General features: G+C 38.9%; 1 protein-coding gene across 1 annotated transcript; it reads right to left on the bottom strand.

Annotated features, from left to right (window-relative positions):
- Nucleotides 1-943: 943 nt before the first annotated feature.
- LOC139136490 (extracellular serine proteinase-like) lies at nucleotides 944-11,143 on the bottom strand. Its single transcript, XM_070704215.1, has 6 exons — nucleotides 11,009-11,143; nucleotides 10,100-10,226; nucleotides 9,192-9,298; nucleotides 5,804-5,948; nucleotides 5,235-5,419; nucleotides 944-1,174 (listed from the first exon to the last, which is right to left on the bottom strand). The coding sequence occupies exons 1-6, from the start codon at nucleotides 11,126-11,128 to the stop codon at nucleotides 944-946; spliced, it is 915 nt and encodes a 304-aa protein (XP_070560316.1). The 5' UTR covers nucleotides 11,129-11,143.
- Nucleotides 11,144-11,626: the final 483 nt, after the last annotated feature.

The raw sequence follows: 11,626 nt of genomic DNA on the forward strand, positions 1-11,626 counted from the left end.
TTTGACAGGGACTCGCACAGAAGCCACCAACTTAGGAATTGATTTTTGGTAATGAGGATCAATCATACATGCAGGAGAGTGACTGTAATAGCGGGCGAGCCACAGTCCTGGGGTAAAAATATGATGGAGAGACTGTGGTTGAACCGATGCCAGACACAAATTAGAAGTGATTGATTCCTGGCACGTTTTGGCAAATGAATATCGATAACCCTTGTGTCAGCATTTTCATCTTGTATGATGCACGCAAAACGAATTTTTGGTCAAAGGCTGATGAGTTAATGCTTCATTTTTTATTCTACACAAATTTTTTGAATGAAACTAATGTGAAATGTGAAGGATAACATAACTGGAAAATCGAAGGACAGAAAGATGAAGTTGTAATGTCTACACTTGGGCGAGCAAGTCTTCCGGGCCTACTCCAGAGCCCATTATCTTACCCGAGACTGCCATCTGTAGGACTTGTTCCCTAACTTCATCGGCAGTTAAAGTTGAATTTGCTCCCCAGATGATGGCAGCAATGCCTGAGAGAGAGAGAGAGAGAGAGAGAGAGACAGAGAGACAGAGAGACAGAGAGACAGAGAGAGAGATTATTTTTTGATGCATATGCGCCCTTGTATTGTATCAAAACATGTCTTTACACTGCAAAAACCGACGGCATTGTATTGCTTCTTGCTTTTCCCAAACATTACACACAAAACCAAAAGAATCACAAAATACAACATCGGAAAGTCTTTAAGACAACTTGTCAACTCAGCTTGTACATGTTTAGACCGCACTGCTAGTCCCGGCTTAAACTCAAATGTCATCAATAACTGTGCACGTCACACGTATAGACGCCGTGCTGAATAGTGAGTTTTATAACATGCTTATGTAGGGAATTAGAACAAGAACTTGTCCTTTACACACAAAACAAAAATGGTGAAAATGTATCTGTTATAATCCTTCAGATCCACAGAGCAACATCGAGAGTGCGAGTCACAAAATATTCAATGACGTAGTATTTACCTGACACGTGAGCAGCAGCCATTGAGGTGCCTGTTTTAATCACAGTTCCTGTCTTCTTATTCTTGAGACTTGTAATGTCCACAGCAGGCGCGTACAGGTCAATGCAAGGTCCGATATTGGAGGTGACGAACAGACTGTCGTCCATGTCAGTACCACCAACAGTAAATGACTATCGGTTGAGAGGAAAGTTGTCTTGTTAATAACGTAAAAAGATAAAAGCCAGAAAATCTGTACCCTTGGTCCATTCTAACAATCAAATGGAAAGGACGACAGTAATTAATGTAATCGGCACTGCTACGTTCTCGCGCGATCTCTTTATTTATTATCGTAAACAGTTTTGATTTATAATTCATGGATTTCCAACGGATTTAACGAGGAAAATTGTAACAAAAAATAACTAACAAGCATGCATTGTGGGATTGTAATGGCGGTGACTATGAGGTCATAGAAGGCACAAGACCGGTAATTCACTACGAAGATAGTACGGGTGAAAAACAGTGCTGACTTTAAAGGTATACAGTCACCTGTAATCTAAATATGCCCATATATGGTCAAAGGGCGTTCCTTGGTATTTAAATGCCTATGTGAGGGCACTGGTTTTAAAAAGCGGCCACCCGCTTAATTTTTTGGAGCATTCTTTGATAATATGAGGAGTTATAAGGGCAATGGAAATCATAGCAAAGAGGCGCATGAATTTCTGCAAAAACACCACTGATACCGCTATTTTCATCACCAACTCAACGTGCTCAAGATTTCCGTGGACATGCCAACTCGAAAAATTCATCACTAGTCAAGTTGACATTGACTTAACAGCTGTCAAGAGGTTTCGTGCCGCTGAATGTTTTCAAATAAGAAATTAAAACTTAGCTCAGTACCACTGTACAAGCCCATGGGAAATTGATTCGTGGTCTTGTGCCAGTCTTGTGTCGAATTTGTATCAGTGAGTCCGAGCGCGAGTTATTACTCATAGTTGAGCGAGGGACATATATTCGGACACACACATTTTTACATAACTATATACCGTTGTTTTATTGTGGCTTATTTTGAAGGTCCTGGAGTAAGGCTGCATTCACAAACATCTCTTGAGGGGAAGATTTCGGGGGAGGACTTGAAAATATTTGCAACATGCCAGGTGGGGAATCTGGAAAAAAGGACATTGCAAAGGGGGAGTTGAAATTTTTTTGAGTATCAAAGTCCTTTTCAAATACCATCTGGCACTTTCATTTCCTGCCATATCTATTAACGTGCGCCCTTCGGGCGCAAGTGTTAGAGTATATTAAACAATTTATTGATGATCTTAGCAGCCACCTTGAGGCAAAACATGGATTTTGCCATGATTTTTACTTACCAACCCCTCTGTTGTGCAAAACTGTCCTCTATAATGACTTAAAGTTTCAACTTAACCTTCAATAACAATTTGGGAGATAACTTATTTGATGACATTCTTCCATTATACAATGGGTCCAAGTGAGTGTCAAACGAATCCGTTGCACTTTTCGGCCAACCAAAAAACCAATTTTTACCTTCAAAAACAAAACCGAAATGGAGCTAATTTTCAATTTTTAAATGGTTTTATCATCTTATTTATTAACTTTTAGGCCTATTTAGGCCTATTTAGGCCTATTTTGTAATTTAAAATCTTTAGTCTGAGATTGAAATATAGGAAACAGGTGTATACCGCCGTGAAGATGGCACTTTGCGGCCATTCGAATTTCCCTCTTACAAACTCTATTCCCCACAATGCACATTTCCGGGTTTTTTTTCAATTTCCAATACAACGGAATTGTTTGATACCATGACGGAAATAAATGTATCGCATTTGAATAACAAATGTACTGGGGGGGGGGGGGGCTAGGCAACTATAATTGCATAAAATAATTTTAAAAATTAGCGGGAATAACATCGTCTGATGACAGACATAGTTATACTGGAAGAGAAGGTTCTTTGGTTGGTAAGCTTAGAGTGTGTGTACTTCAGGCAATGAATTTAAGTCGAGAGATTCAAGAAATGGTTGATAAAGGAAGACGTCACTGCAAAACAAGTGTTCATCTCCAAAATATTTTGCTCGGTGTAAGTTGTATCTCATAACGAAGTGTAAGACTATACTGTCTCAAACATGATATCAAACGGATTCAAGGTCAAGATTTGGATCGGGTTGCAACGGATGCAATTTATAAAGGCCGGCACACGGTTTAGAAACTATGACGGGGTATCATTATGCGTAGAACATTATTGCGTACAAAGATTGAGAGCTAAATAACTCACTCAGATAATTATAAATGATGATGCCGCACTCTGATTGGGCTGATGACTGTCACAATTTTTACAACGTACAAGTTTGCGACATTAACGGGAAGCGTGCAAAACTTTAGCAGGTCACAGGTAAAACTGGTTATATCGTACTTTCCTTTCCGGACGCAACACAATTTTTCTTTCTATGTTCGTTACTCGATCCATTGAACGAGTTCCCCGCGCAAATAACTGTCACAATTTTATGCATTCCTAAGCTAAAGGTAGATACTATCAGCCGCCACTCCCAAAATAAAATAGGAAAATGAGATCTTTGGTAAATTGAAAATTGGAAAAACGGAAATATGTATTGTGGAAAATTGAATTTGTTAGAGGGAAATTTGAATGTAGTATAAACCTATTTCCTATATTTAAACATAAGAAAAAGGATTTTAAATTTAAAAATAGGCCTAAAACTTAATAATTAAGATGATTAAACCGTTTGAAAATTGAAAATTAGCTCCATTTTGATTTTCTTTTTTGAAGGTACAAATTGGTTAATTGGTCGGCCGAAATGTGCCACGTATTCAAACGTTCATGTCGCCGTATGTGCATTTTTTTGAGGAATACAAACAGACAGAATACAGACTGTTAATAATGGTGCATACCTTTAGTGTCATCAATATCAACTGGAAACTCCAGGTGAAACAACATTTAAATAACAATTGGGGAGATGATAACCTATGTTTTATTCGTAGTTTCCTCATAGATTACAATGTACATAAGGAATCCACATTTTCAGTGAAATTCCAAAATTAAATTTCTTGCGCACACATACACCTTAATTTAATAAAGCACATTTATATCAATTATCAAAAGTCTACAAATACACAGATTTCGCTAGTTTTGAATTGTTAAAAAATTATTCATAGTTTTCTCATAGACTACAATGTATAGCGGATCAACACTTCGTTGAAATTCTAAAATCAAATTCCATTCACACACATGCACTTGTCATCACTTTAGTGCAATAAAGTACAAAAATATCATTTCTCAAACATCTATAAATACAGAGATTTCGCTGGTTTTGTTTTGTAAAAATATTATTATTAGTATCCTCATAGACTACATTATGTATAGTAGATCAACATTTTCAGCGAAATTCCAAAATCAAATTGCTAATCACCCTCTTCTAATTAAGTACAATTATGTCGATTATTCAGGGTTCATGTATGCACAAATATTGCAAATTTTATTGGGAAAAAATATTCACAGTTTTGCCATAGACTCCCTTATATAGAGGGTCAACATTTTCGGCGAAATTCCAAATGTAATTTATTGTACACTTGTGCACTTGTAAACACCCCATGCTAATCAAGTACAATGTACATCTATATCAGTTATCAAACGTCTATAGATGAACAGATATTACAAGTTTAATATTTGGAATACGTGTTCATAGTTTTCTCACAGACTACCATATACATTTACATGAATTATCACACATATTTAAAAGTAGCGATATAGCTTGTTTTTAAGGGAATAGTGTTAATAGGTTGCCTAATAGACATCCATGTGTTATGATTTATATTTTTGGACGAAGCACCATATCGGCCACATTTTGCGTTCCTTTCAGGGAGGGGGCATTCAAAATTATAGCAAGTCAGAAGGGGGTCTTGAACACATTGTGAATTTGCAAGTGGGGTATTTGATAAAACTCTGAGAACTTTTTTGGAATCTCCCCCTCCAGAGGTGTTTGCGAATGCAGCCTAAATAATGTTTTTTCACTGTTCTATTTTTCGAAAATCGAAGATTTAATTTTCCTTAGGGATGGCGGCCATTTTGAATGTGGGTATTTTCTCTCTCGCTGCAAGTTTTACACGGAAACCCTTTATTTTCATTTTCGATTTCTAGGATAGTGTGAACAAAAGATTAAATCTTTAAATTCTTTCATATTCTTTGCGCGCACTGCCTGAAAAGGATAGAAATGTAGTACTTACACCTGGGCTACTTGCAGGCGAACAAATGCAGGCATCATCGCCGTTGTCACCAGCGGCAACGACTGGAAGAAAACCCGCCGCTTTGAGATTTTCAATCGCGTCATTGGCAGCTTGATTGAAACCGCCTGAAAGCGATAGATTTACCACTGCAGGCGCTGTTCCTCTCTCAGCTACTTCGTTGATACCTGTAGAACATTACAATACCGAAACACTAGACTGATTTTCGGTTTATTTCTGTCTGTCTTTTAGCCTGTCCGTCCGTCCGTCTGTCCGTCTGTATCTCTGTTTGTCTCTCGTTTCTTTCTCTATCTGTCTGCTGTTTGGCTCTCCGTTTACCAGTCTCTGTCTCCGTTTCCGTACGTATCGTGTTTGGACCTTGCCAAATATGCTACTACGGAAGTACCTAGCTCTATCTCTCTCTGCCTCACTGTCTATGTCTCTGTCTGTCTGTCTGTCTGTCTGTCTGTCTGTCTGTCTGTCTGTCTGTCTCTCTCTCTCTCTCTCTCTCTCTCTCTCTCTCTCTCTCTCTCTCTCTCTCTCTCTCTCTCTCGTACAGACTGCAACCTCACCTGCAATGATCGTACTCCACGGGGCATTTCCCGTACAGTTAAAGACGCGTACAGAGTTAAGTTGTACGTTCTTTGCTACACCGTATGTAGTACTGCCGATAGTGCCGGCTACATGGGTCCCATGACCGTTACAGTCTTTGTGTGGCTGTAGGAGGAAAAGGCGAGAATCACAGAGGTTGTCACATGATGTCGGCGATCTCTTTGCTGACTTTATTGCTTTATTGCAAGTGGTGGTCCACAATGAGTTCTTATTGCATTTATTTACATGATATAAATCCTCTGCTTTTCTCGGTAGGTTTTATCTTGTTTATTTGTTTTGATACAATACTGTTGAAAAACCTTAACCATAATTTGCATGTTGATATGGTAATGCCAAATATGTACGGTTGGAGGACAGCCTTTAATAATTCAGAAGTCAGACGTCATACCACACGATACTTCAACCCCACACCAAAGTCCTGGGGTGCAAAACGGGTAACTATTGTGAGCTACTATTTAATGTTCTGTGTTGCCACTTCTTGTTTTGTGCCAAGAACACACACACACACACACACACACACACACACACACACACACACACACACACACACACACACAGACACACACACACACACACACATACATACATACATACATACATACATACATACATACATACATACATACATGCATGCATGCATGCATGCATACATACATACATACATACATACATACATACATACATACATACATACATACATACATACATACATACATACATACATACATACATACATACATACATACATACATACATACATACATACATACATACATACATACATACATACATACATATATGGAGTGTACATGGAATCATGTATGCCCCTTCCCTAAAAAAATTCTAAGACGAAGTTGTACACAAGGGAATATTGATGACAATGAAATTATGGAGATCGGTGCACAGAAGAAGATCTATTAGGGAGCTTTCAGTAATTACAAAGGGATGGGCCAGGGGAATTCCATGCGCACCGGTACTGTAAAATGTGACCTTTCCCCATCCTTGTATCTAAAATGTGGCCCTCCTTCTTGTCCGGCATTCGAAAGCTTGACCCTCCCAGCAATCGCTACAGTTTTCTCCCCAGGAAAAACTAAAAAAAGTACCAGCTAATTAATATAACAGTTTAATTGTTATGTAAGTTACAGACAAAAATTACAGGGGGAGAGCTGGTGTTTTAGGAGGGAAGGTTGCAATTTATCAGGCAAGCATTCTGAAGGGTCTTGCATTTGCGGGAGGGTCACCATATTTTGCGCGACTATATAAGGCGGCATGATATTGCTGATATAGTGCTTCACCCAAAAAGATCAAGTCATAATATATGGGAGTCTATCAGGCAAACTATTGACAATTTTCCCCACACAACTGTACAGTTATATATGTTTCATAATATATGTAAATGTATTTTGCTTGAAGTGGGAAGTAAAATATGCATGTGTGTACAAGAAATTGGATTTTTGGATTTCATTAGTCTATGATGAATCTATGAATATTTTTTTCCAATACAAAAATAGGTAAATCTGTGTACTATTTATATTAATGTACTTGATTATACAAGGGTGGTTACAAATGGGTGTGTGCAAGAAATTGGATTTTGGAATTTCACCGAAATGTTGATTCACTATACATGGTAGTCTATGATGAAACTATAAATAATTTTTTCCAATACCAAAATAGGTAAATATGTGTATTTATGTGTATTTTCTCTTCCGGTCCCCTGCTGTCAATGATGCTCGTCCCCTCATACCATTCCATTTCCTAATTCACGGCGGGACATGTTGCATCGCTGATATGTTAAACCGCACTTTCAAAAGAAAGTGTCAAAGCTTCTTGATCGGAGAAAGTAGAGGCTGGTGTCTTTTACTTACAGCAGGCACTCATGTAGAGGAAATAAATCTCGGACCACAAACAATTTGAACAGCGCCCTCGCAAAGTGTCATCTCGCGATATGCTGACATGTGACTTCGCTCCGTTTCCATACGTACGTAGTCTGGTTCCCTGACCCATTTCCCCGGTAGAGGGCGTGGGGAAATATATGGTCAGGTACCGGCTAATGTAAACATGGACGCTATTGGGTTAAAATAAAACAAGCTGTGATTGGATGAAAGTAACACTTGTAACTTTTTCTCATCTTTCTTGCGTTTCGCACTTTCAGGCTCACTTGACACCAACTTCTTGTTTGTTCCACAAAGCCTTGGAGGTAGAAAGAAAGACTTTCTACCTCCATGATTTAGCCACTGTGATTTAGCACACCTCTTAATACTTTTAGAACGTCGACATGATGCCTTGCATTTTTCACGAAATTCGGACACCATTCTATCCATCGAAATCAATCGTCGTTCACAGTTCCAATAAAGTTTGCTTTCAATTAGCTGTGATATCGCAGCAGTACTTGTGGCGTGTATCGAACGTGCTAGGGTCATTAGGGTCACGCAGCAGTCGGCGATGACCTCAATGACCCTAGCGCGTTCGATACACGCAACAAGTACTGCTGCGATATCACAGCCAGCCTTCAATCACCTCTATTTCCCCGTACTTCTGGATTAATCCTTTCAGTTTATGTTTCCCGTCTCGTGTGCCAATGTTTTTGGTTCGGATACCAGTGTTCGAACATAATTCTGATCCAGTCGAATTTTGACTGGCGTTTTCATTGTAGCAGCCATATTTGTTGCAGCATGTTCTGTCAGGTGACTAACCTCCGCCATCTTGAACAAAATTCTGTTCAAGATGGCTACCCGGTACCTGACCCTATATTTCCCCACGCCCTCTACCGGGGAAATGGGTCAGGGAACCAGACTACATACGTACGTTGTAATAAAATGTGTGAAGAGAGGCGCCAAAACGAATATTATTCCCGGCAAAAAGAGTTCTGCTCTACTAAAAGGTTGTTGTAGAATGTGTGAAGTGAGGTGTCAAATCAGCAAAAGACATTAAATGCCAATAAACTTTGCATGGAGTATCTTTCACATCTTCAGAAATAAATATGGCAATTTTTTCAGTAGGTAGTCACTCGCCGCTTAGCCTTCATCGACTGTGATGCTCTCGCAGTAATTGAAAAAACCAAATGGTCCTGTGACCTTTTTTCGACCCTCAAAAAAGAGGTGCACCATTAAAACAACAACTGCCATTAGGGCGCTACTGCTCGTCCCACTCTTCCAGTAGTGTGCTTATTCAGCTCCTCACACCCGTCGGCCACCCCTAAAAATAATGGTACAGGCCGCCGGGTACGTTTGTGGCAGCATACTTGACAAGGTCCCTCTGTTTTTACAATCACAACCTTCTGAACGGGAACCAGTGAAGACGTTGAAATACACAAGTACTATACGTGTTTTAGAATTCTACATGGCTTACACTTTTGCCAGTGAAGTCAGCAAAGTTTCTGGGCATGTTACGGAAGTCATGTTGGTTCCTTTGTATTCCAGTATCGATTACATAGACGTTGGAACCGTTACCATCACCTAGAAACAAAAAAAACACAGAAAAAACAACTACTAAGGCAGTTCTACATTTGACATACTTCGCAAGTTTTACCAATCACAGGGGCCTCTCACTTACTATCAAGGTAACTCCTCCTCCTCCTCCATCATCATCATTGACATCATCATTAAAATTACCACCACCACCACCACCATCACCATCATCATCATCACAATCATCATCACCATCATCATCATCACCATCATCATCGTCATCATCATCATCACCACCAGTCCACCACCGTCATCATCATCATCATCGGCAGCAGCAGTAGCAGCAGCAACATAATCGAGTTTCTGTATATTTTACAGCTACGATATCGTTACCATAGGATAGTAAGTCGAGAGAAAGTGTCCGATGTCTCTATGCCATGTTGCGTGCGCGTGGCTCTATAGAATACTGACTCCACTCATACGCAAATTAACTGCTTAGCCCAATTATAAAATTCAGAAGGAAAAGAGAGGACCGTCCACCATACAGTTACGCGAGGGTTGCAGTCGTTGAAAAATAAAACAAATAGCAAAGAAGGTCTGTCCACATCAAAGGGAGCTGGTAGACCGACGTGACCAATGGAAACATAAACACTGCATAAAAGGAACCTTTGGCGATTGATCGTAAAATTTATATGATGCAGCCATGTTGACGTGATGTATCTAGATATCGTGCATCGAATACATTGTGAACAAGAAACAGGCGCACAGGCGCACATCCAATGACTCCCTCCTCGTAACTACATGTTGAACGGCACATAAACAGCGATAACAACAGAAATCGCCACTAACCAGGTGGATTATACATGCCGTCCAATGGCAGATCAGCTTGGTCGATGCGATCCAATCCCCAACTTTCGGCAGCCACACTTACTAAAGCGTCCTCTTCAACATAATCAACCTTTGGGTCGTTCAATAACTGTGCGCAAGAATATTTCGTTTCAATTTGTGGATGTTTTACTCCTTCCATATTTCTCACACGTAAATCTCAAATCAAAACTGGGATCGTATATGACATTCATTTCATGCTCTTAGGGGTTTTCACTCATTATCAAGTAACATTTCGCCACCAAAATTGACTCCGACTTTGAGAAGTTGTGAAACAGTTTAAGTACCGACACACTGTCAACATTACCAAACACACACACACGCACACACATACCTATACAGTATACACGTATATATATATAATATATATATATATATATATATATATATATATATATATATATATATACATATACATACATATCTGAATGTGTGCCTGTATGTACGTCTGTAAGTTTTATATGTCTGTGTATGTATGTATGTATGTATGTATGTATGTATGTATGTATGTATGTATGTATGTATGTATGTATGTATGTATGTATGTATGTATGTATGCATGTATGCATGCATGCATGCATGCATGTATGTATGTATGTATGTATGTATGTATGTATGTGTGTATGTGTGTATGCGTGTATGCATGCATGCATGCATGTATGTATGTATGTATGTATGTATGTATGTATGTATGTATGTATGTATGTATTTATGTATGTATGTATGTATGTATGTATGTATGTATGTATGTATGTATGTATGTATGTATGTATGTATGTATGTATGTATGTATGGTGTGTCTGTGTGTGTCTGTGTGTGTATGTGTATGTAATTATTCATTATTTAATCGCTTCAGAAATCGAAGTTACGTACATTGTCCAGGTCTTGTTTATCATAGTCTGGTAAGTCGACCACAAATCCTTTCATTCTGCCGTTGAAGCTACTCTTCATCACCGCATTTTGGTCGAAGTCTTTTCTGATACGTGAGAGCATGTCGTCCACATCAGAGTCAGGCTTATACATAAAATAACGAAAATGCTAGAATGAGGTGTAGTGTTAAAGCCACGAAGTGAGATTGAACCGTTTAATCGACCATGGTGTAAATAAAGGTGTTGTGTGTAGGAGAAAGGATATTTAATAGTTTAATTTATACAGTAGATTGTGTTCGGAAATTCTTTGATAGGTCATGACATGCTGTGAATAGAATTGTATTGTATTGCAGTCTGGGAAATCATATTGGAGGTTAAATTCAGTTGCCTCCAATAGGGTCATGAAAATGAATAAATGAAGGCAAGGTTGCTGTGTTAACTACTTGCAAAGTCATAGATCGGACAACCTCTTGTAAGGTTGCACAGAGCTCGTTATGGAAGAGGTTACGATAACAACAGTTGATGCCCACTCCGAAACTCCCGGTGTAAATGTATTCCTGTCGGGACCTAAATATAGCATTATTTACACAACTGGACAAAGTTGCTTTTCGGGGAAACATTT

The sequence above is a fragment of the Ptychodera flava genome, chromosome 7 (assembly GCF_041260155.1).
Source record: "Ptychodera flava strain L36383 chromosome 7, AS_Pfla_20210202, whole genome shotgun sequence".
Classification (NCBI taxonomy): domain Eukaryota; kingdom Metazoa; phylum Hemichordata; class Enteropneusta; family Ptychoderidae; genus Ptychodera; species Ptychodera flava.

Bases quoted from the DNA above. Each gene is read 5' to 3' on its own strand.
- LOC139136490 (XM_070704215.1), bottom strand. From the start codon at position 11,128: ATGCTCTCACGTATCAGAAAAGACTTCGACCAAAATGCGGTGATGAAG. The intron at 5,949-9,191 runs GTAAGCCATGTA...TTCCTCCTACAG, and splicing joins CTGACTTCACTGGCAAAAGT to CCACACAAAGACTGTAACGG. The intron at 1,175-5,234 runs GTAAGTACTACA...CTCAACCGATAG, and splicing joins CGCCTGCAAGTAGCCCAGGT to TCATTTACTGTTGGTGGTAC.